Genomic DNA, 23,572 nt, shown 5'->3' with positions numbered 1-23,572 from the left:
TCGCGAAGGCCGTCCACGCAAAACAACACCAGGTCAGGACCGGTATGTAAGGTCATCTGCACGTAGGAACCCTATAGCCTCAGCTACAACTCTGCGCCATGACCTGCGCGAAGCCACTGTGTTGTTGTAAGTAGCCAAACTGTGCGCAATAGACTTCATGACATAGGGTTGTATGCTCGAAGACCACTCAAGACTCCAGCACTCCGTCCACATCACAGGGGCTAGAGCACATGAGAATTGGACACGAGGCCAATGGACCAGAACTTTATTCTCAGACGACGTGAGAATGGGCCTACACCCTGACAACAACTCTATTCGCGTATGGAGACGAACAGGGGAACGAAGTCATCCCTCAATGACCGTGGAACGTCACCAAGTTTGGTGGTTCAATCTTGTTTTGGGCAGGTGTCATGTTTGGCCGCCGCACACCACTGGTTTCAATAGAGGGAAACATGACTGCTGCCGTGTATGAGAACAACATCCTCCAACTCATAGTAAGTGGTTTTGCAGAGACTGTAGGAGAAGGGTTCACTCTACAGGACGATAATGCTCGGCCTCATCGTGCTCATAGTGTGCAGCGGTATCTTGTAGAACATGGGATCCGAAGAATGGATTGGCCAGCATGCTCACCGGATATGAACTGCATAGAGCATGCATGGAGCTTTCTCAGGAGAGCCATTTCCAATCGTCCACATCACCCATTAACGATTCAAGAACTCAGGAATGCTGCCTTGGAAGAATGGGACAATTTGCCTCAGGAGAGCTTAGATGCATTGGTACTGAGTATGCCCCGTCGCATACAAGAGTGCCTCAGGGTTCGTGGAGGACCAACACGTTATTAAACAGGGTACTGAAAGCACCATCTCCTTTTCTTTGATGATGTACGATTTTCAACTTCCCTTATCTTTTCCGTTGTTTCCAAACAATGCAACTTTTTCATTTCATATTGAGTCCATTGTTAACAAATAGTGTATTTCTACTTTTAAGTTTATTCTGTGGAACGAAGAAACCCAATTATAATTTATCTATTTTATTTTAATTAATAAAAACAGTTATATGCCTAATTATGCTTAACTTTTTTTGACCAGTGTATAAGTAGTGATGGGAAAATTGAACAAGAGGTGTTAACTAAAAAGGCAGTCTCAGCTTACTACCAAATGAATAATACTATCATAGGAAAGTCAGAGATCAGCAACGAAACAAAAATGCAGATTTACAACTCGACAATGGTCCCGATTACGTTGTAAGGTATGGAGAGCCTTGCATTACAAGACAACACATAAGTAAGATTAGTGTTACGGAAATGAAACTTGTAAGGAGAGTAGTAGAAGAAACTAGAAGAGATAAGATCAGAAATGAAAAAATCCAAGAAGAGGCTGACAGAGGAAAGCTATGAGCATGGTAGTCGAGGAACGCCAATTGAAGTGGTATGGCCATGTTAAAAGAATGGTAGAGGAAAGGAAAGCAAAACAAGTTTTTGAAATGCGAGTGGAAGGAAGATATGGAAGAGGAAGAACACGTATAACATGGGAGGATAGAATTGAGAGAAATGGACAGAAACGTGGAAAGACAATGGGAGAAATGAAGAGATTCAGTAGTAATTGACAGGAGAAGCAGAAATGGATATACCAAGATTACTCCGACGTTTGACAGCATAAGGAATTGAAGAAGAAGATGAACAACAACAACAACAACAACTTGATACTTTATTAGGACCACAAGAACTATTGAATTTTTGCGTTGTAATTATTTGTTTTTGTTTATTCCTTTACTTAATTATTTCTTAAATTATTAATAATTAATTCATATATTTCATTCATTTAAGCAGGTACCGTATTATTTGTAAGGAGGAAAGTAGTATAGAAATGACGGGTAACTCTGGAGGTAGGCTGGCGGTAGGGTGGAGGTAGGGAGTGACTGGAAGTAGGGATGTAACGTCAGAAGTGGGCGTGGCCAAAGTATTACGTCATAGTGGGCGTGGCAAGTGACGTCATGGGCGTGGCTAAAGTATGACGTCATGGATGGGGTGGGGGGCTTAAAGTATGACGTAGGAAAGGGGCGTAACTTAAATTACGTCATAAGAGTTCAAGGTTAAAGTGCGATGTCATGCGGGTATGTAATGGCATGACATGTTCATACATGTTTATCTCCTCAATGTGGGGGGCTTAAAGTATGACGTAGGAAAGGGGCGTAACGTCATAAATGAGGTATGTAATTGAAGTTGTGGCATGACAAGTTCATACATGTTTATCTCATCAATGTAATGTCTGCTATGTGTGCAAATATTATGCTGATTCACTCACACTGCTATGTATGCAAGGTCACATCCGGCGATTGTCCAAGAATTAATCTATCACACTTAAGCACATACATTCTTTTTCTTAAGATTCTAATGTAATGGTAATTTAAGTGATGGGGAATGGGTGTTGGAATGTGGGACATAAATGGTTGTATAAAAAATTAATCTAGCACACTTGTAAATTAAACAGGATGTGGCTGAAGTTGGAAATGGGGGAGGGGGTAATAATTTGAAATACACACGACATAACTTAAAGTGTGACGTCATTCACAAGTGCAGGTTGGGGCGTAACGTAATAATTTGAATTACATATGTTCATAGAAGTTTGTATAGTTGAAATACACAAGTTCATACATGTCTGAGATTTCATCTACACAATGATGTGATTACACGTGCAAATATTATGCAATCTCACATCCGGTGATGCAATTGCTGAGTAATAATAAAAGCATGTTTTTGAAGCACCTGCAACGTGTCATATTACACAAATATTGCATGATGCAAATAATATGCAAGCTGTTAATTCACATCCGGTGAAGACGCAAGTGCTGAATAATAGCCAGCTGTCCAATGGATGTCCTGAATCTGGTTGTACTTTAAGCCAATTGTTGAGTAATTGATAAAAAATATTAAGATTCTAATGTACTGGTAACTGAATTGATAAATAGTAATGGGAAATGGAAATTGAAATGCGGGAATTATTGATGGCGTAAATGGTTGTACTTTAAGCCAATTTATAAAAAAATTAATCTAGCACACTTGTAAATTAAACACATACATTCTTCTCATATTATTATTATTCCAATGTAATACATTTTGAGTGGTTTGTTTAGCGTATTTAATTGAAGCCATACATTATTACCAACATTGAATTCATCAGAATGTGACATTATTATTTCGTAATACAGTAATTATAGCAGATAAATCAATGTAGATGTATATGTTGTGTAATGCATAAGTGTGCAAATATTATGCAAGCTTCCTGAATCACTTCCGGCGACGATGCAATTGCTGAGTATGATAAAAACATGTTTATGAAGCACCTGAAACGTGTTATATTACAAAAATATTGCATGATGCAAACATCCGGCGATTGTTCTCGCAGCGTCTTATGTTACACAAATATTGTATAAGCGATTTCTGCTATGTGTGCAAATAGTATGCAAGGTTGGTAATTTTACATCTGGCGATGAAATTGCTGAATTATGATAAAAAAAATATTACACACTATTCGTACGTGGTATTTGATTAAAAAACAATCGCAGAACATGGCATTATTATTATTATTTTTATTATTATTATTACTATTATTATTATTATTATTATTATTATTATTATTATTATTATTATTATTATTATTATTATTATGGTTCCAAATTAATACATTTTGAAGTAACATTTATTGGATTTATTTTAAGCATACATTATTACCAAAGCAGTTCGTAATACAATAATTGCTTCTTCTTCTTCTTCTTCTCATTATTATTATTATTCGTCATAAAGAAGATTAAAGTGCGACGTTATAATTTTGTAATTGAAGTTGGAGTAATCGAAGTTGGAAATGGGGGGAGGATTTGATAAAATTCCAATGTAATAGTAATTTAATTGATAAATAGTAATGGGTAAGGGAAATTCGCAAGTGTTAATTGAAATTGGAATGGGGGAATTATTGATGGCGTAAATGGCTGTACTTTAAGCCAATTTATAAAAAAAAATTAATCTAGCACACTTTTAAAGTAAACACATACATTCTTCTCATTTTATTATTATTCCAATGTAATACATTTTGAAGTAAATTTGAGTGGCGTGTTTAGCGTATTTAATACATTATTACCAACATTCAGAATGTGACATTAATATTTCGTAATACAGTACTTGTAGCAGATAAATCAATGTAGATGTATATGTTGTGTAATGCATAAGCGTGCAAATACTATGCAAGCTTGCTGAATCACTTCCGGCGACGATGCAATTGCTGAGTAATGATAAAAATATGTTTTTGAAGCACCTGGAACGTGTTAGATTACACAAATATTGCATGATGCAAATAATATGCAAGCTGTTAATTGACATCCGGCGATTATTCTTACAGCGTTTTATGTTGCACAAATATTGTATTGATTACAAGTAAATAATAGCTATCTGCTATGTGTACAAATATTATACAAGGTCACATCCGACGATGAAATTGCTGAGTAATGACAAAAAACATGTTTTTGATAATGACCTTGGAGGTAATATGGCTAGATGGTGAGGTGAATTATTTAGAAGTGTAATGAAAGAAGTATTGCAGTTTGGAATAATTGACATTGAACAAGTTTAGACAGCAGTGGGAGGGGGGGGGCAAGATGATGAATAATACGCTCGAATTTATACAACTATTACATCATTTTATTATTATTCCAATGTAATACATTTTGAGGTAACATTGAGTGGTGTGTTTAGCGTATTTAATACATCATTACCAACATTCAGAATGTGACATTATTATTTCGTAATACAGTAATTGTAACAGATAAATCAATGTAGATGTATATGTTGTGTAATGCATAAGCGTGCAAATATTATGCAAGCTTGCTGAATCACTTCCGGCGACGATGCAATTGCTGAGTAATGATAAAAATATGTTTCCGAAGCACCTGGAACGTGTTATATTACACAAATATTGCATGATGCAAATAATATGCAAGCTGTTAATTGACATCCGGCGTTTTATGTTACACAAATATTGTATTGATCACAAGTAAATAATAGCTATCTGCTATGTGTGCAAATATTATGCAACGTTGCTAATTTTACATCCGACGTTGAAATTGCTGAGTAATGATAAAAAAAACATGTTTTTGATTATGTAGCATAATGACCTTGGAGGTTATATGGCTGGATAAAGAGGTGAATTATTTAGAAGTGTAATGAAAGAAGTATTGCAGTTTGGAATAATTGACAATGAACAAGTTTAGAGAGCAGTGGGAGGGGGAGGGGCAAGATGATGAATAATACGCTCGAATTTATACAACTATTACACTATCACATATTTTATAAAAGATCTTTGTCAAAAAAAAATTGGTAGTGTAATAGCAGCCATAGCGTTAATAATGTCTCACAATATTTATTTTTAATTTTAATTTAGATGATACTGCATCTCCAGTCTCGGTTTGAGCTGAAGAAGAAGAAATCGCACAATTTAAATGCTCTGAGTGTAAAAAACAGTGACCATGATGAAGCGTGGTAAATGTTAAACTTGATTATGAAGAATGTTCGAATTGTAATAAATGTTCTTTTTCGAAATAGTTTTGCACTGTAATTTCTTCTACGTCTTAACCATCCATTTCCAGCCCACATAACCAAAGGGTTGGGTTCGTTTAGAGAATTAACCTATAACACTTTCCTTTCAAACATTAGTAATCCTTTTCCAATATTAAGAATTGGTATATAGGTTTTCACATATTAATAATCCTTAAGAATTGGTGTCTAAGTTGAGATTATTCTAAACATATATGTTACCAGAATATAACATAATTCCAGTGGTAGCTTATTGATTTGGGAGTGGTGGATTTGAAATGTTCATTACAAGTATAATATTATACTGTATTAAGTGGATCATAAAGAAAGCGAAATTCTAAAGAAAGAGATTGAGTATGACATAATTTGGAATTTATATTGATGTTGGAATTTATATTGATGCTATGTGATGCAAGCCTGCATTAACATCCCGTGATTGTTTGACGACCACCTGCGATGTATTATATTACACAAATACTGTATGTAAATAATAGCTATCTACTATTTTCAACAAATATTATGCTAGACTGCAATACAGCATGACGTTGCAATAACGCAACAGCATGTCGTTGCAATAACGCAACAGCATATCGTTGCAATAACGCAACAGCATGACGTTGCAATAACGCAACAGCATGTCGTTGCAATAACGCAACAGCATGTCGTTGCAATAACGCAACAGCATGTCGTTGTAATGTATATGTCACAAGATTACGCATCATGCTGTTGTGTTATTGCAACGATATGCTGTTGCGGTATTGCAACGACGTGCTGTTGCGTTATTGCAACGACGTGCTGTTGCGTTATTGCAACGACATGCTGTTGCGTTATTGGAACGACATGCTGTTGCGTTATTGAAACGTCATGCTGTTGCGTTATTGCAACGACGTGCTGTTGCGTTATTGCAACGACGTGCTGTTGCGTTATTGCAAATGACGTGCTGTTGCGTTATTGCAACGTCATGCTGTTGCGTTATTGCAACGACATGCTGTTGCGTTATTGCAACGATTTGCTGTTGCGTTAATGCAACGACGTGCTGTTGCGTTATTGCAACGACGTGCTGTTGCGTTATTGCAAGGACGTGCTGTTGCGTTATTGCAACGTCATGCTGTTGCGTTATAGCAAGGACGTGCTGTTGCGTTATTGCAACGACATGCTGTTGCGTTATTGCAACGACATGCTGTTGCGTTATTGCAACGACATGCTGTTGCGTTATTGCAACGACATGCTGTTGCGTTATTGCAACGTCATGCTGTTGCGTTATTGCAACGTCATGCTGTTGCGTTATTGCAACGTCATGCTGTTGCGTTATTGCAACGACATGCTGTTGCGTTATTGCAACGGCATGCTGTTGCGTTATTGCAACGACATGCTGTTGCGTTATTGCAACGACATGCTGTTGCGTTATTGCAACGACATGCTGTTGCGTTATTGCAACGTCATGCTGTTGCGTTATTGCAACGTCATGCTGTTGCGTTTTTGCAACGTCATGCTGTTGCGTTATTGCAACGGCATGCTGTTGCGTTATTGAGACGACATGCTGTTGCGTTATTGCAACGTCATTCTGTTGCGTTATTGCAACGTCATGCTGTTGCGTTATTACAACGAGATGCTGTTGCGTTATTGCAACGACATGCTGCTGCGTTATTGCAACGACATGCTGTTGCGTTATTGCAACGACATGCTGTTGCGTTACTGCAACGACATGCTGTTGCATTATTGCAACGACATGCTGTTGCGTTATTGCAACGACATGCTGTTGCGTTATTGCAACGACATGCTGTTGCGTTATTGCAACGTCATGCTGTTGCGTTATTGCAACGACATGCTGTTGCGTTATTGCAACGTCATGCTGTATTGCAGTCTAGCATAATATTTGTTGAAAATAGTAGATAGCTATTATTTACATACAGTATTTGTGTAATATAATACATCGCAGGTGGTCGTCAAACAATCACGGGATGTTAATGCAGGCTTGCATCACATAGCATCAATATAAATTCCAACATCAATATAAATTCCAACTTATGTCATACTCAATCACTTTCTTTTGAATTTCACTTTCTTTATGATCCACTTAATACAGTATAATATTATACTTGTAATGAACATTTCAAATCCACCACTCCCAAATCAATAAGCTACCACTGGAATTATGTTATATTCTGGTAACATATATGTTTAGAATAATCTCAACTTATACACCAATTCTTAAGGATTATTAATATGTGAAAACCTATATACCAATTCTTAATATTGGAAAAGGATTACTAATGTTTGAAAGGAAAGTGTTTTAGGTTAATTCTCTAAACGAACCCAACCCTTTGGTTATGTGGGCTGGAAATGGATGGTTAAGACGTAGAAGAAATTACAGTGCAAAACTATTTCGAAAAAGAACATTTATTACAATTCGAACATTCTTCATAATCAAGCTTAACATTTACCACGCTTCATCATGGTCACTGTTTTTTACACTCAGAGCATTTAAATTGTGCGATTTCTTCTTCTTCAGCTCAAACCGAGACTGGAGATGCAGTATCATCTAAATTAAAATTAAAAATAAATATTGTGAGACATTATTAACGCTATGGCTGCTATTACACTACCAATTTTTTTTGACAAAGATCTTTTATAAAATATGTGATAGTGTAATAGTTGTATAAATTCGAGCGTATTATTCATCATCTTGCCCCTCCCCCTCCCACTGCTCTCTAAACTTGTTCAATGTCAATTATTCCAAACTGCAATACTTCTTTCACTACACTTCTAAATAATTCACCTCATCATCCATCCATATTACCTCCAAGGTCATTATGCTACATACTCAAAAACATGTTTTTTTATCATTACTCAGCAATTTCATCGTCGGATGTAAAATTAGCAACATTGCATAATATTTGCACACATAGCAGATAGCTATTATTTACTTGTAATCAATACAATATTTGTGTAACATAAAACGCCGGATGTCATTTAACAGCTTGCATATTATTTGCATCATGCAATATTTGTGTAATATAACACGTTCCAGGTGCTTCGAAAACATATTTTATCATTACTCAGCAATTGCATCGTCGCCGGAAGTGACTCAGCAAGCTTGCATAATATTTGCACGCTTATGCATTACACAACATATACATCTACATTGATTTATCTGCTACAATTACTGTATTACGAAATAATAATGTCACATTCTGAATGTTGGTAATGATGTATTAAATACGCTAAACACACCACTCAATGTTACTTCAAAATGTATTACATTGGAATAATAATAAAATGGTGTAATAGTTGTATAAATTCGAGCGTATTATTCATCATCTTGCCCCCCCTCCCACTGCTGTCTAAACTTGTTCAATGTCAATTATTCCAAACTGCAATACTTCTTTCATTACACTTCTAAATAATTCACATCACCATCTAGCCATATTACCTCCAAGGTCATTATCAAAAACATGTTTTTTATCATTACTCAGCAATTTCATCGTCGGATGTGACCTTGTATAATATTTGTACACATAGCAGATAGCTATTATTTACTTGTAATCAATACAATATTTGTGCAACATAAAACGCTGTAAGAATAATCGCCGGATGTCAATTAACAGCTTGCATATTATTTGCATCATGCAATATTTGTGTAATCTAACACGTTCCAGGTGCTTCAAAAACATATTATTATCATTACTCAGCAATTGCATCGTCGCCGGAAGTGATTCAGCAAGCTTGCATAGTATTTGCACGCTTATGCATTACACAACATATACATCTACATTGATTTATCTGCTACAATTACTGTATTACGAAATAATAATATCACATTCTGAATGTTGGTAATAATGTATTAAATACGCTAAACACGCCACTCAATTTTACTTCAAAATGTATTACATTGGAATAATAATAAAATGAGAAGAATATATGTGTTTACTTTAAAAGTGTGCTAGATTAATTTTTTTTTATAAATTGGCTTAAAGTACAACCATTTACGCCATCAATAATTCCCCCATTCCAATTTCAATTAACACTTGCGAATTTCCCTTACCCATTACTATTTATCAATTAAATTACTATTACATTGGAATTTTATCAAATCCTCCCCCCAATTCCAACTTCAATTACTCCAACTTCAATTATAAAATTATAACGTCGCACTTTAATCTTCTTTATGACGAATAATAGTAATAATGAGAAGAAGAAGAAGAAGAAGAAGAAGCAATTACTGTATTACGAACTGCTTTGGTAATAATGTATGCTTAAAATAAATCCAATAAATGTTACTTCAAAATGTATTAATTTGGAACCATAATAATAATAATAATAATAATAATAATAATAATAATAATAATAGTAATAATAATAATAATGCCATGTTCTGCGATTGTTTTTTAATCAAATACCACGTACGAATAGAGTGTAATATTTTTTTTATCATAATTCAGCAATTTTATCGCCGGATGTAAAATTACCAACCTTCCATACTATTTGCAAACATAGCAGATAGCGCTTATACAATATTTGTGTAACATAAGACGCTGCGAGAACAATCGCCGGATGTTTGCATCATGCAATATTTTTGTAATATAACACGTTTCAGGTGTTTCATAAACATGTTTTTATCATACTCAGCAATTGCATCGTCGCCGGAAGTGATTCAGCAAGCTTGCATAATATTTGCACACTTATGCATTACACAACATATACATCTACATTGATTTATCTGCTATAATTACTGTATTACGAAATAATAATGTCACATTCTGATGAATTCAATGTTGGTAATAATGTATGGCTTCAATTAAATACGCTAAACAAACCACTCAAAATGTATTACATTGGAATAATAATAATATGAGAAGAATGTATGTGTTTAATTTACAAGTGTGCTAGATTAATTTTTTTATAAATTGGCTTAAAGTACAACCATTTACGCCATCAATAATTCCCGCATTTCAATTTCCATTTCCCATTACTATTTATCAATTCAGTTACCAGTACATTAGAATCTTAATATTTTTTATCAATTACTCAACAATTGGCTTAAAGTACAACCAGATTCAGGACATCCATTGGACAGCTGGCTATTATTCAGCACTTGCGTCTTCACCGGATGTGAATTAACAGCTTGCATATTATTTGCATCATGCAATATTTGTGTAATATGACACGTTGCAGGTGCTTCAAAAACATGCTTTTATTATTACTCAGCAATTGCATCACCGGATGTGAGATTGCATAATATTTGCACGTGTAATCACATCATTGTGTAGATGAAATCTCAGACATGTATGAACTTGTGTATTTCAACTATACAAACTTCTATGAACATATGTAATTCAAATTATTACGTTACGCCCCAACCTGCACTTGTGAATGACGTCACACTTTAAGTTATGTCGTGTGTATTTCAAATTATTACCCCCTCCCCCATTTCCAACTTCAGCCACATCCTGTTTAATTTACAAGTGTGCTAGATTAATTTTTTATACAACCATTTATGTCCCACATTCCAACACCCATTCCCCATCACTTAAATTACCATTACATTAGAATCTTAAGAAAAAGAATGTATGTGCTTAAGTGTGATAGATTAATTCTTGGACAATCGCCGGATGTGACCTTGCATACATAGCAGTGTGAGTGAATCAGCATAATATTTGCACACATAGCAGACATTACATTGATGAGATAAACATGTATGAACTTGTCATGCCACAACTTCAATTACATACCTCATTTATGACGTTACGCCCCTTTCCTACGTCATACTTTAAGCCCCCCACATTGAGGAGATAAACATGTATGAACATGTCATGCCATTACATACCCGCATGACATCGCACTTTAACCTTGAACTCTTATGACGTAATTTAAGTTACGCCCCTTTCCTACGTCATACTTTAAGCCCTCCACATTGAGGAGATAAACATGTATGAACATGTCATGCCATTACATACCCGCATGACATCGCACTTTAACCTTGAACTCTTATGACGTAATTTAAGTTACGCCCCTTTCCTACGTCATACTTTAAGCCCCCCACCCCCTCCATGACGTCATACTTAGGCACGCCCATGACGTCACTTGCCACGCCCACTATGACGTAATACTTTTGCCACGCCCACTTCTGACGTTACATCCCTACCTCCAGTCACTCCCTACCTCCACCCTACCGCCAGCCTACCTCCAGAGTTACCCGTCATTTCTATACTACTGAGGACGTAATCACGTATATGATTTTGTGTGAAACTTGTCGCAGATATGTGTATGGCCATTGTGTTCGAATCACAAAAAAAAGGTACATTTTGAATGCCCAGAATATGAAAATGATTGAGCCCTGATACAATTTGAATATTCATAATATAAAGACCATTTTTTTAGCGGCTTACAGGCTTCATCATTATATTAAATAAAATACAATTTAATTCAATCGTTTGCTCCGTCAATTGAAATGTTTTTAAAATTTGTTTACTTCTAATATTTGGAAATTCAGAGCTGACCTTACTTGGAACCTCTGTTCCGAATAAGGCCAATTATTTCTTTGTTGAATTATCCACATTTTTAGTAACAAATAGTACAATTTAACAGTAAAGCTGTATGAATATATTCAAGGAAAAATTGTTCCGGGCCCGGGTATCGATCCCGGGACCTTTCGCTTAGCCCGCGAATGCTCTACCGACTGAGCTACCCCAGGTACTACACACGACACCGTCACAATTGGTACCCGGTCCCGGAACAATTCTGCAGTGCTTGGGAAAATTGGCGTAAGTCAGTTTCCACAAACATTTATTAATAATTTATCGACAACTTAACGGAACATCTGCTGGCTTGGGAAAAGAGACTTAAGTATTTCTCCCATTACGATAATTCATACAGAATAAAATCAAATCGACATAAACCAGTGTGAAGACAGTTTTTTTCCTTCTCCTGTAAAATTAACATTTTTGACTTATGCCACTTTTCCAGAGCGCTACAGAATTATTCCTTGAAATTATTCAAATCTGCTTTACAGGGAGCTACTACCTGAAAGCCAGATTTGCATAGCAAAGCTATATGTTTTTCATTTTCTCATGAATGAATTTCTAATAATTGTATTAAATTTGAAAAAAAAAAAAAAAAAAAAAAAAAAAAACAATTCATTGTGAAAGAACCAAATGCCAGCGAAGCAAACTTTAGCTTGTGCTTATTTGGTGCACTGACCTTATAATATTGTGACAGCGACGTGAGATTCGAACTCATGACCAGCGTCCCGCAAGAGAGAAGATCGCGCGGAGCACTTTGGGACTGCGCGCGGCGGAGAGAAGAGAGGGCGTGTATTACGTCAACGCGACTAGAGTGCGCGCGCATCTGGTGCTGGTAGAGACAAGAGGGCTCTGGATTTTTCTGGAGTGCAATCTCTGGAGACGCGTCGAACTTTCGAGGCTACGTCGCTTTGATTATAAAAGAAAAAACGCCAGCGAACTCGAGTAGTTTCAGTTATTCAGTCAGTGAATAAGCCAGAGCAAGCAAGCCAGTCTTGTGTACCGGAGTTCGACTCGAGTGTGCGTCCGCAACTGTGCCAGCATCCGAAGGTCTGAGTTCGAGTGCAGTGGACCGCAGTTGGAGGGGCCTGAGTTCGAGTGCAGTGGACCGCAGTTGGAGGGACCTGAGTTCGAGTACAGTGGACTGTCTTTGAAGGTCTGTGGTTCGAGATACTGTGAACTCGAGTGACTGAGCTAGAAGAACTGTGAACTGAGAACTGATAGTTCTGATTTGTAAAGAGTGCTTTGTAAATATTAGTTAAGATTAACAGTTGATTGTTGTTCGTACTAGTCCAAGTAAATTGTCATTGTCGTCGGTGGAGTGCTATAACGAATACTGTGTTGAGTGAAAATCCAATTGTTGACGAGAGAGTTTAAGGCGAATTGTAGAAAGGAATTATTGTTGGAGGAATAAAATCCTATTGTTGAGTTGAAATAAAATTCACAATATGTTTTGACACTATTAATCTAATTTAGAAATATCTTAAGCAATTTAAGTTCAAGTGATCTTGAAATCAAACTGTATGACAACCACGAATTGATTCTAGCTGAAATATTTAGGACAACTAAAAAAAATTAGAGTAATCAATACGTATAAACTTCACCGTCGATTTTCGAGTTTGGGTCATTTAACATTATTCTCAGCTAAGTTCTTGTATAATACAAATATAGTACACAAATTATATTAAATTGTAATGTACGTGAAATATCTATTTGTATTAATGAATGTCTTATTTTACTTACCCAGCATACATAAGATATACCCGTGATTGTGCATTCTTCATTTCTAGAAGTTGTTCGGTAAAACTCTCCAATCCAGGCTCAAATTCTATAACGGATTCTACCTGCACATCATGAGGCATATAATTAAATACTCAATTTTATGATTGACATGGTCATATACTACAGTAGATGAAGTAGGGTAAACTAGGGTCTGTTGGACAGTCGGGCATGTTGGACACTCCGTATTTTAACGTATTACCACGCCTCTTGTGGGCACCACATTCTGCTAGAAGTCAATGACGGAAGTAGCCCCACTCGTGGCTACTTCCGTCATTGACTTCTAGCTGAATGTGGTGCCCACAAGTGGCGTGGTAACACGTTAAAGTATGAAGTGTCCAATATGCCCGACTGTCCAACAGACCCTAGTTTACCCTATCCAATTTTGTTGTGAAACATTTCCTTATAGCGGAAGATTGTCCATAAAAATGATACATTTTTATCTAATATAGAAACAACTTCAATGTGAATTTTGAAAATACTTAAATCTAATTTTGCTACCGTTTTATACTTTCAAAATTTACCTATAGCGAAGGCAATTTTGCAACCACAATTTTTACACGCATATGTAATATAATAATTTTATATCCCTGCTATATTCTGAGATTTTGCTGTTATTTAATTGAATAATTGCATTATTTAATTAGGAACAGATATTTATTCGTTAACATGGCGTTTTAAACTATGTGTGTGTAATTATGGTGTTTCAAACACAGTAATATGCATTATCAACTAGAGAATGTATCATATATTCAAGACTCACGAAAAATTGGAAATAAAAAAAATGTACCCAGTTATACTCCTAGATACCAATTAATTTTGCCATAAAAAAGAAAGATTACACAAGAATACCATAACTAGAATATTGAAATTAATTTCCCTATAGTTATAAGTTGTATTACTTCTATTAAAATAAAAATTAAGTTAACATTTTATAAAGTAACATTAAAATGTAATATGTTGAGCTAACTTGTATGATGGTTTAAAACATCTATTCTGTAACTGCTCTTGTTGCTGATTTATATAATATACTGATAAATAACTTAATTTTTCTTATTAGCCTACAGTATAGGCTTTATAGAACAGTTATATATAGATTGTTCTGTATTGTTGTGAAACTTGGACTCTCACTTTGAGAGAGGAACAGAGGTTAAGAGTGTTTGAGAACAAGGTTCTTAGGAAAAATATGGGGCTAAGAGGGATGAAGTTACAGGACAATGGAGAAAGTTACACAACGCAGAAGTGCACGCATTATGTTCTTCACCTGACATAATTAGAAACATTAAATGCAGACGTTTTAGATAGGCAGGGCATATAGCACGTATGGGCGAATCCAGAAATGCATGTAAAGTGTTAGTTGGGAGGCTGGAGGGAAAAAGACCTTGGGAATGCGGAGGTTCATGCTAATGTGAAATACGCGCTTTCACATGATCTACTACGAGGATTGTGTTGATGGACTCTAGGAGATTTTCGTTCGTACCAGCTGTATAAATATATCCGTACCTAAAGACATAAAACTTTTGGATCCTTTGCTGATTTCACTACCAAAAATTCAACATTATAACATTACGTAACTAATGTTAATTTAGATAACACAATACGTAATGAGTTAAATTTCTTAATTCAATTTCTACCTTAGCTTGATAGGTAGTTTAATTAATGTCTTACCTGCACCTTCATCTCCACGTCATCTTCGAGACTTTGTGAAGTAGATTGAAAGCGGCCCAGTAGAGCCCTTCCATCTGTGTCAGAACTATGAATGAAGATCACTTTCATGTAGTTGAAATGCTTTAGTAATTCTACCCACACATCAGCCTGATGTGAATATGGTGGTACAGTTCGTAAGAAAGACACGTGGATATTCTGAAAATAGTAAATAAATTCATTTGTTAACAATATAATAAACTACTTGATAACAAGGAAGCAGTTTAAGTTTGTAACAGGTTGGTGAAATTGTATTTTTAATATGTATTTCTCCGAAGACATGACAAGTGAAAACTATGTAGAAAGAAATAAAATAGTATTCTTAATAAAAGAAAAACATGAATGTAAAAGATGATAAATTGTCCTCCTCCTCCTCCTCCTCATCATCATCATAATCATCATCATCATTATCACCATCATCATCATCATCATCATCAATAGCAACAACAAAAATGGCACTATCATTGCAGTTCGGGTCATTCTGTGAGTACTGAAATTAATCATTCAGTCGCAGTCGCAATCTTCCAAAGCTCGTCATCCTTTCGGCCCATAACGAAATGTCAGCTTAAGAATTAGGTATCTTACATTCTCGTTACATGAATAACAACTTGTTTATAACAATTGTTCCGTGTATTTTGTTATGTGACGTTTACCCCCTTATACCTTAATTAGGCTAATGGTATTGATTTCATTTCCGATTCTTGTAACTTTCGTTTGTCACTTTTAGTAACCAAGTTCAAGCCGTAACTTAAAATTGGGAGTACCACTGTTTTCTAAAATTGGACATTTTTCCTTTGCTGTCTTTTTTGTTAAATATCTCCCAGTTGTGGCTCATATTTTCGATACTTAACTTAATTTTCTGTTATCGTCATTTTTCATATTAGGCTATATACGTGAAACTATTGAACTATTTTTTTTTTGTTTTCAATACCTTAGCCATTAAGATGTTTCCCATTCGTCGCTTAAGATGTGGTTATTTTAAAATTGTCTGCAGATAACTTATTTTTAAAGTTGTACACGATATGAAATATTTATTCAGGTAAACAGAATAAAACAAAAACACACACTATATATATATATATATATATATATATATATATATATATATAGGTACCATATATCAATTTATACATATTTGAAACCAGCACTACACTTTATGTATTAAAAGGAACTTTTCCCAGGTTGTGTCAATTTTAACTGAGAAGAGTTTTAAGTTTATTAGATCTATATTTTTGTGGTGTTTGTCTGTTAATTACTAAACAAACTACAACACAAATGATATAATTATTATATAAAAAGTCTCTAAATAATAACCTTTCACAGCTAAACAATGTCCCAGTCTGTCTCGAGAACTGTCGATTATGTTTCTCTTGGTCACAGGACGGATCTGCTGCATTTTTTTCTCTGTATCCTCGGTTACCTAGTTTTAATGGAATTTGTGGTAGCAGATGGAATTTTGGCGAGATGAGTCCGAGGTTTCTCCATGGAATTATATGATTCGTCTTACAGTTGGGAAAAACCTCTGAAAAATCCAACCAGTTAAACTTTCCACCAGAATTGGAACCCACATCTGAACGTAGCCACGGAACAGGAGTCTCACTGAATTGTACTTACTTCTCGAGATCACATCAGTGGCCATATTATTTTCAAAATTATATTAGAAAAAGTGAGTGGATATACAGTGTTTCTTTTTTTTTTTTGTCATGGCATGTGAGTAATGTATAAATGTAGACTCATACATAATGAGAAACAGAACACGTTTAAAACGGAAGCGTTTGGTTTCGTCTTCAACAATTCTAATGTGTGTGATGCAAATGTAAGTTATAATCAAACACGTGTCCATGTAGTCTGAAGTAAGCGCAAGCAGTAGTTCTATCATGAAGTTTTTGTCCATTCGGATTATTAAGGCCGAACTCTACTGCTGATCTCTGATTTTGAACAGTTGTTAATTCTAGAATGATATCTGTTGTCGAGTTCGATCTTATTACTCACACGTCTCGTAAGTCTTAAGTCTGCCCTCCAAATTTTTACGTCTATAATGGCTATACATTCGAAAATTATCTGTACTTGGAAATTAAGCATTTAAAACTTAGGCAGTAGGTAATACATTAGTACCTACTATGTGAACGAATTATCTTCCAAACCATGAAAGCGGCAACTTGTCGGGCCGATGCTCTCCCAAGCGCTGGTTACAGAGGAAGAGTTTTATCAATGTTTCGACTCAAGGGAAGCAAAATCATTTCTACTTACATACCTTTAAGCGTTAATAGTTTGTTGAAAAGTGGGGAGCTTAATAAAGTCCGAATAAAAAATTATGGAATCCTAAATGGCTTATAGAGGCAATCCTAAATGGCTTATAGAGAACATCAGAGGTTTGTATAGACGCACAAAAATAGGGTTAAAGAAAATAATTTTATAAGAAAACTCAGTTTAATAAATAAAGGTATAAACCAAGGGTGTAATCTATCGCCCAGTCTTCTTAATATAGTCTATACATCGACGATGTCATGCGTATGTGAGAATCAAGGTCCCCAGAAGAAATAAAACTCAAAATAAAAGACTGAGCATGATGTTATATGCATATGATCTTTTAATAATATACAGGAAAAAAATAAAATTCAATTATCAACCTATCTTCTAAGTCAGATAATGGTATGTGAAGATTATTATTATTATTTATATATACACTAGCTGAAAGCACCCGGCGCTGCCCGAGTTGTCTTTTTTTATAATTAAACTGGTTGTTAGACTTTTCGGAAATCTCAAAAACTCAGCTATAAACATCCAAAACGGATTGTCTTTATTAAGCTTTCCTCGCCATAAAGATGAATCGTTACATAATGTCACTTACATGGATTAATTAACTTGCCAAATGCCTGAAAGGATTAACTCAAATTAAAACAACTGTAGCTCAGGCAACGAAAGAAAACATTTCATCACGTGCCTTACGTTCAAATATTTTTTAATTTGTATTATGTGTGTATATGTGTATTTATTTATTCTGGCGTAGTTAAGGCCATCAGGCTTTCTCTTTCACATCATCAGAAATAACATAAAATAATAGAAAAATCGAACTATAAAACCAAAGTAAAACCAAACGAAAATTTATACAGATTACATTCATACAACATTTAAATGAGTTAGCATTGTCTTGCAGCAAAACGAAAACACTCTTCGCTCCCTATACGCCCACTTAGCATTATCTCAATGTTCTACAGATCTTACATTTTATTTCTGCTCGCCAGTAACTGTTAAATTTCTTAGTCGTGGGAGTTAACGTACTAAAAACCATTACAACCTTTCGGCCGTCTCTGTTGCTCCCCACCGCAAATGTGACGTTACACAGAGGCAGAGATAAAATAATTGTAAGATCTGTACATTGATCTAAGCAGTACATTTCACGTAATTTCATGTCTATGTGTGCTTTCACTTGAATTTCAGAGACAGCTGATGATGAACAGGGAATTCTCTTGTTTCCAGTATGAACCCGTTGGGATGTCATTATCAGCCAAAATTTCTCTCTCTATCGGTCGGATCAAAGAATTAATAAAATGTACGTAGGATAATATTTAATTTATACTGTAGGATTTTTTACCCCTTGGCCGGTGTACATTAACTTATATCACACTCAGTTTTTTTAAATATGACTTGAAAAATTATATCTCACGAATTCAGAACTTAATAATTATATTAATTCTTATTTTATATAATTACAGAATACAGATACAACATAAAGGCGCAATAAGTCATTTTTTAACATAAAGACTTATATTCTGGGGGACGTATACAGGTATTTTAGAAATTAAGAGATAGGTCTTTCCGCAACGCGTAACATACTACATTGGCAATGTGATTATGCAGCTAGAATTTCGCAATGACACATTTTTCGGACATGAACAACAATATTTTGAGACGTATATTTTAGAATTAATGAGTGTCATTTTAAGTATATTACGTACCCGTAAATTCACATAATCTACTACATTAGTAACATGACAAAATTATCATTGAATTGCTTTTGATATGTGTAAAATATTTTTTCCCACTCCTTTGTATAAAATATAGCTGAGAATGTGAGTTTTTAAGTTAATGTCTGCTAATTTGAGCGACTGTCCTTGAGCATCATTTTAATATCATGGCCATTAGAAATATAGTCGCACTGAAATTGCAATTGCTTAAAATCGAAAGGGATGTTAGTGGGTATCATAGCAATACGTGGAATAAAAGCATCTTATCCTTTGATTTTTCAGTCAATATTGCCACTTTTATTACGTTTCGCTCGAGTCTTTCACACCAGTTCTTGTTCCATTGCATCATTTTGGTGGGTCAATATTTCGCAATAATACTATTGGTGAATCAATATTAAGTATTAAATTATGTGGTAGCAATCCTTGTAGTATCAAAGAATTCAAGAAGTCAGTTGGATAAAACACAGCCTGCTCACTATGTACAACTACATCGAGAAATTCATAATATGGTCCTGGACTGTGTAAAGATACTTATTGCATGAATTGTCTAGATTTTGGCCTTAATGATAATTATATCAACACTGTTATTTAATTTCGTGTTATGATTTCCATCGTCTCGTGAAAGTCAATGTTGAATACAACAGAAAATAATAAAAACAATTGACTGTAGAAGATTGCTTTTTAGTATTACACATGCATGTTTGATCGTATTTATTCTTATTATTTTTATTTTTTTTTATTAATTTAATGTCTATTTGTACAATTTTAACATAGCCTATGTTTTTCTTCCGGTTATGAAGGTTAAATGTGCAAACTTTGGCTCATATCGGTCAAAGCATGTAGATTTGTATGGAGGACATACATACATACATACATACATACATACATACATACAGTCCACACCTGTGGAGTAACGGTTAGCGCGTCTAGCCGTGAAACCAGGTGGCCCGGGTTCGATTCCCGGTCGGGACAATTTACCTGGTTGAGGTTTCTTTCCGGGGTTTTCCCTCAACCCTATATGAGCAAATGCTGGGTAACTTTCGGTGTTGGACTCCGAACTCATTTCACCGGCATTATCATCTTCATCTCATTCACACGCTAAATAACCTAAGTTATTGATAAAGCGTCCTAAAATAACTACTAAAATAAAAAATACATACATACACATACATACAGTTATATATTTGATATATATGAAATTAAAGTCATGTAAGCTCTTCTATAAGATCAAAAAATTTTAATAAGAGATAGAAGGGTCGAAGAGATTCAACATTTTAAGTGTACAGACTGTGATATAAACTATAACTATGATCAAGGTAAAGATTGTACAAGTTTCAAAATATATGATAAATAGAGCGTTAGTAGACAAAAGATGTCGGTCACGTGAGAGGTTAAAGAGGCTCAGAAGTTATAGGAAGCGTGACTAAAGTGGCTGTATGACATCATGGGCTTTGGAGGATATGTCTCAAGTGTGACGACAAAGGTAAAGTGGGTGTGGTCTACTCAGTGGTTGGTTAATATATGTGTGTTGTGATGTTTAATTGTTTATTGAGGGCGTGGTTTAATTTTTTTTTTTTTTGATTTGATAGTTGGTTGGAGCTGATATGTGAACGGTAATTTAATTTAGGTATATTATGTGGTGATGAATAGTGCAGTAGTGGGATGTGGTTTAATATTTTCATTTTAAATTTCATGGGAAAAAGTGGTTGCAGCTGATATGCTATTGATAATTTAATTTAGATGGGTGTGGCGCTCAATAGTGCAGTAGTGGGTGGCGGGACGGGGTGGAGGGCGTAATGGAATTACACAAGTTAAGACTTATTTCTATTGCGTAATTGTTGTTGACATATTAATTTTTTTCAGAACGGGGATTGTTATTGATGACTTTTAACAAAGTATTGTGGTCACCGGCAGCAACCTTTTCCTAAGCACATTATGTTGTGCAAATATTGTGTCTCAATCTTGCAAGTTTGCATTAAATGTGTGGTGAGTGATGACTTAATTTTTGAGGAAATAAATACGTTTTGATTACGTAAGCATGTTCGCCACCCACACGAAGCCTAGCGACTTGTGTAAAGATTTCGATTGAAGACAATAAATTGATAGACATAAAAGCATAAATGAGTATCATGAATATATATATATATATATATATATATATATATATATAAAACAAACGAACATTAGGGAAACGAGTTACTATTTCGAGTAAAAGTTAATCATTAATCTGAACTCTTGTTAGGGGATATATTGATGACGTAATAATTTTCCAGCGCAGGGGAGAATATTATTGAAGAGGAAATAAACAAGTTCAAATATGGTGTGTGGATAAGCTTCAGGGCTTCCACCGCGTTGTCTTGGTGTTATTGGCTGACGTTTCGACCGCTGTTTTGTGGCCATCTTCAGAGGAGTTGTTGGATAAAGAAATAGTCGAAAATCGAAAGAATCGAAAGAGAATTGGGAAGAAAAATGTAAAAGGTACGCAAAACGCGTCCTTGGAAGGGGTTGGGGGATTGTACAAAACTAAATATGTGAGCTCCAAGCCTGTTGGCCACTAGTCTCACTCCGGGTTACGCTGCTCCACTGAAGGAACTCTAGAAAATTTTGAAGGGGAAGCCGAAAGTGGACGTAACCTTTTAGGTACCACATACGCGAGGGGGACGGAGATTTGATCAAGAGATCACGAGACGGGGCGAGGAGGAGATGGCTGGTGTTTGCCGTTAGGATTGTAAAATGCGTCATCTGTTGTTCGATGACAAGGCATGTGAAGTCCGTTGTAAGAAGCGCCGTGAATTATAAATCTGCAATTTGAGAGGTCCCTGTCCTTTCAAATTGCGACTAATTGAGTGACCTCGTACATTTAATAGACAATTTAGATGTTCTGAACTAGGGCATACGTGGGTTACAGAAAAGAGGAATATATATGGGGAAGGGCATATAGGTCCGTGGCCAATTTCTTATAGGGCTCATCCCGACATTTGTCTTACGCCTTAGGAAAACCACGGAATACCTTAGGCAGGATGAGTTGTCTCATATAAGAGACTAGCCAATTTGGCTATTATGTAGGAGAGTTCGGTTTCCACCCTGGTCGTTCCACTCCACTCCTGGCACTCCGCATGACGCAGGACATTACCTGGGCTATGAGCACGAAGCGTGTAATAGCTGCAGCTTACCTAGACATCGAGCTAGCATTCGACAAGGTTTGGCATGAGAGACTCCTCGTTAAGTTACTGGGCATGGGAGTCCCAGATGGAATGATACGACTCATTTCTAACTACCTCCGAGGCCGTACATTCAAAACCCGTGCAGGCACTAGTTTCTCCAACCCCCGTCAAATTCACGCAGGAGCCCCATAGGGTTCCATTATAGGGCCCATACTTTTCAATATATTCATTAATGACCTCCCGTTTCGCTATATCCACGGCAGAAGTAGTCATCTGTATATCTATGCAGACGACACTGCCCTCTTGGCGATAGGCAAAACCTATAGATTAGCGTCCCGTAGATTGCAGTCGAACTTAGAACACCTCCAGCCGTGGTTCCACGACTGGAGAATCAAGGTCAATGTAGAGAAATGTCAGGCCATACTCTTTTCACTAAGAGCGAGGCTCGAAGACATACCACCACCACCCACACTTTTCGGACAAGAAATGGCGTGGATGAACCAAATTAAATATTTAGGGATCATTATGGACTCTCATCTCACCTTCCGAGATCACATCCAATCCCTTCTTCGTAAGGCCAACGGGCTAATAGTTAGACACTATCGCATTCTGGCAGCCTTAACTCCTGACAACCTGGGGGTAGGACTTACCATGTATAAGGCCCTCATTCGCTCTGTCATTACCTATGCCGCACCCGCATGGGGGTTTGCGGCAGTGTCCCATCTCCGTAAACTCCAAGTTATCCAAAACCAGGTGATTCGACTCATTACCCATCTCCCCCGAGTCGTCTCGAGAAGAAAGTTCCATGATGAACTAGAGTTGCCAACCATAGACGAGTTCATTGCTCGACTGTAT

At 35.9% G+C, this 23,572-nt stretch overlaps 1 protein-coding gene across 3 annotated transcripts in view; it reads right to left on the bottom strand.

Annotated features, from left to right (window-relative positions):
• Positions 1–23,572, bottom strand: part of Nmdar1 (NMDA receptor 1) — a 220,822-nt gene that overhangs the window by 129,239 nt on the left and 68,011 nt on the right. For all 3 annotated transcript variants that reach the window (XM_069823913.1, XM_069823914.1, XM_069823915.1), the window contains 2 exons: positions 15,550–15,744; positions 13,846–13,946 (listed from right to left, as the gene is read on the bottom strand). In XM_069823913.1, the coding sequence (XP_069680014.1) occupies positions 13,846–13,946; positions 15,550–15,744 (296 nt within the window). The remainder of the gene's footprint in view (positions 1–13,845; positions 13,947–15,549; positions 15,745–23,572) is intronic.

Source organism: Periplaneta americana, chromosome 4 (genome assembly GCF_040183065.1).
Source record: "Periplaneta americana isolate PAMFEO1 chromosome 4, P.americana_PAMFEO1_priV1, whole genome shotgun sequence".
Lineage (NCBI taxonomy): Eukaryota > Metazoa > Arthropoda > Insecta > Blattodea > Blattidae > Periplaneta > Periplaneta americana.
Note: the sequence above shows the minus strand (reverse complement) of the source record. Positions and strands in the feature narration are given on the sequence as shown.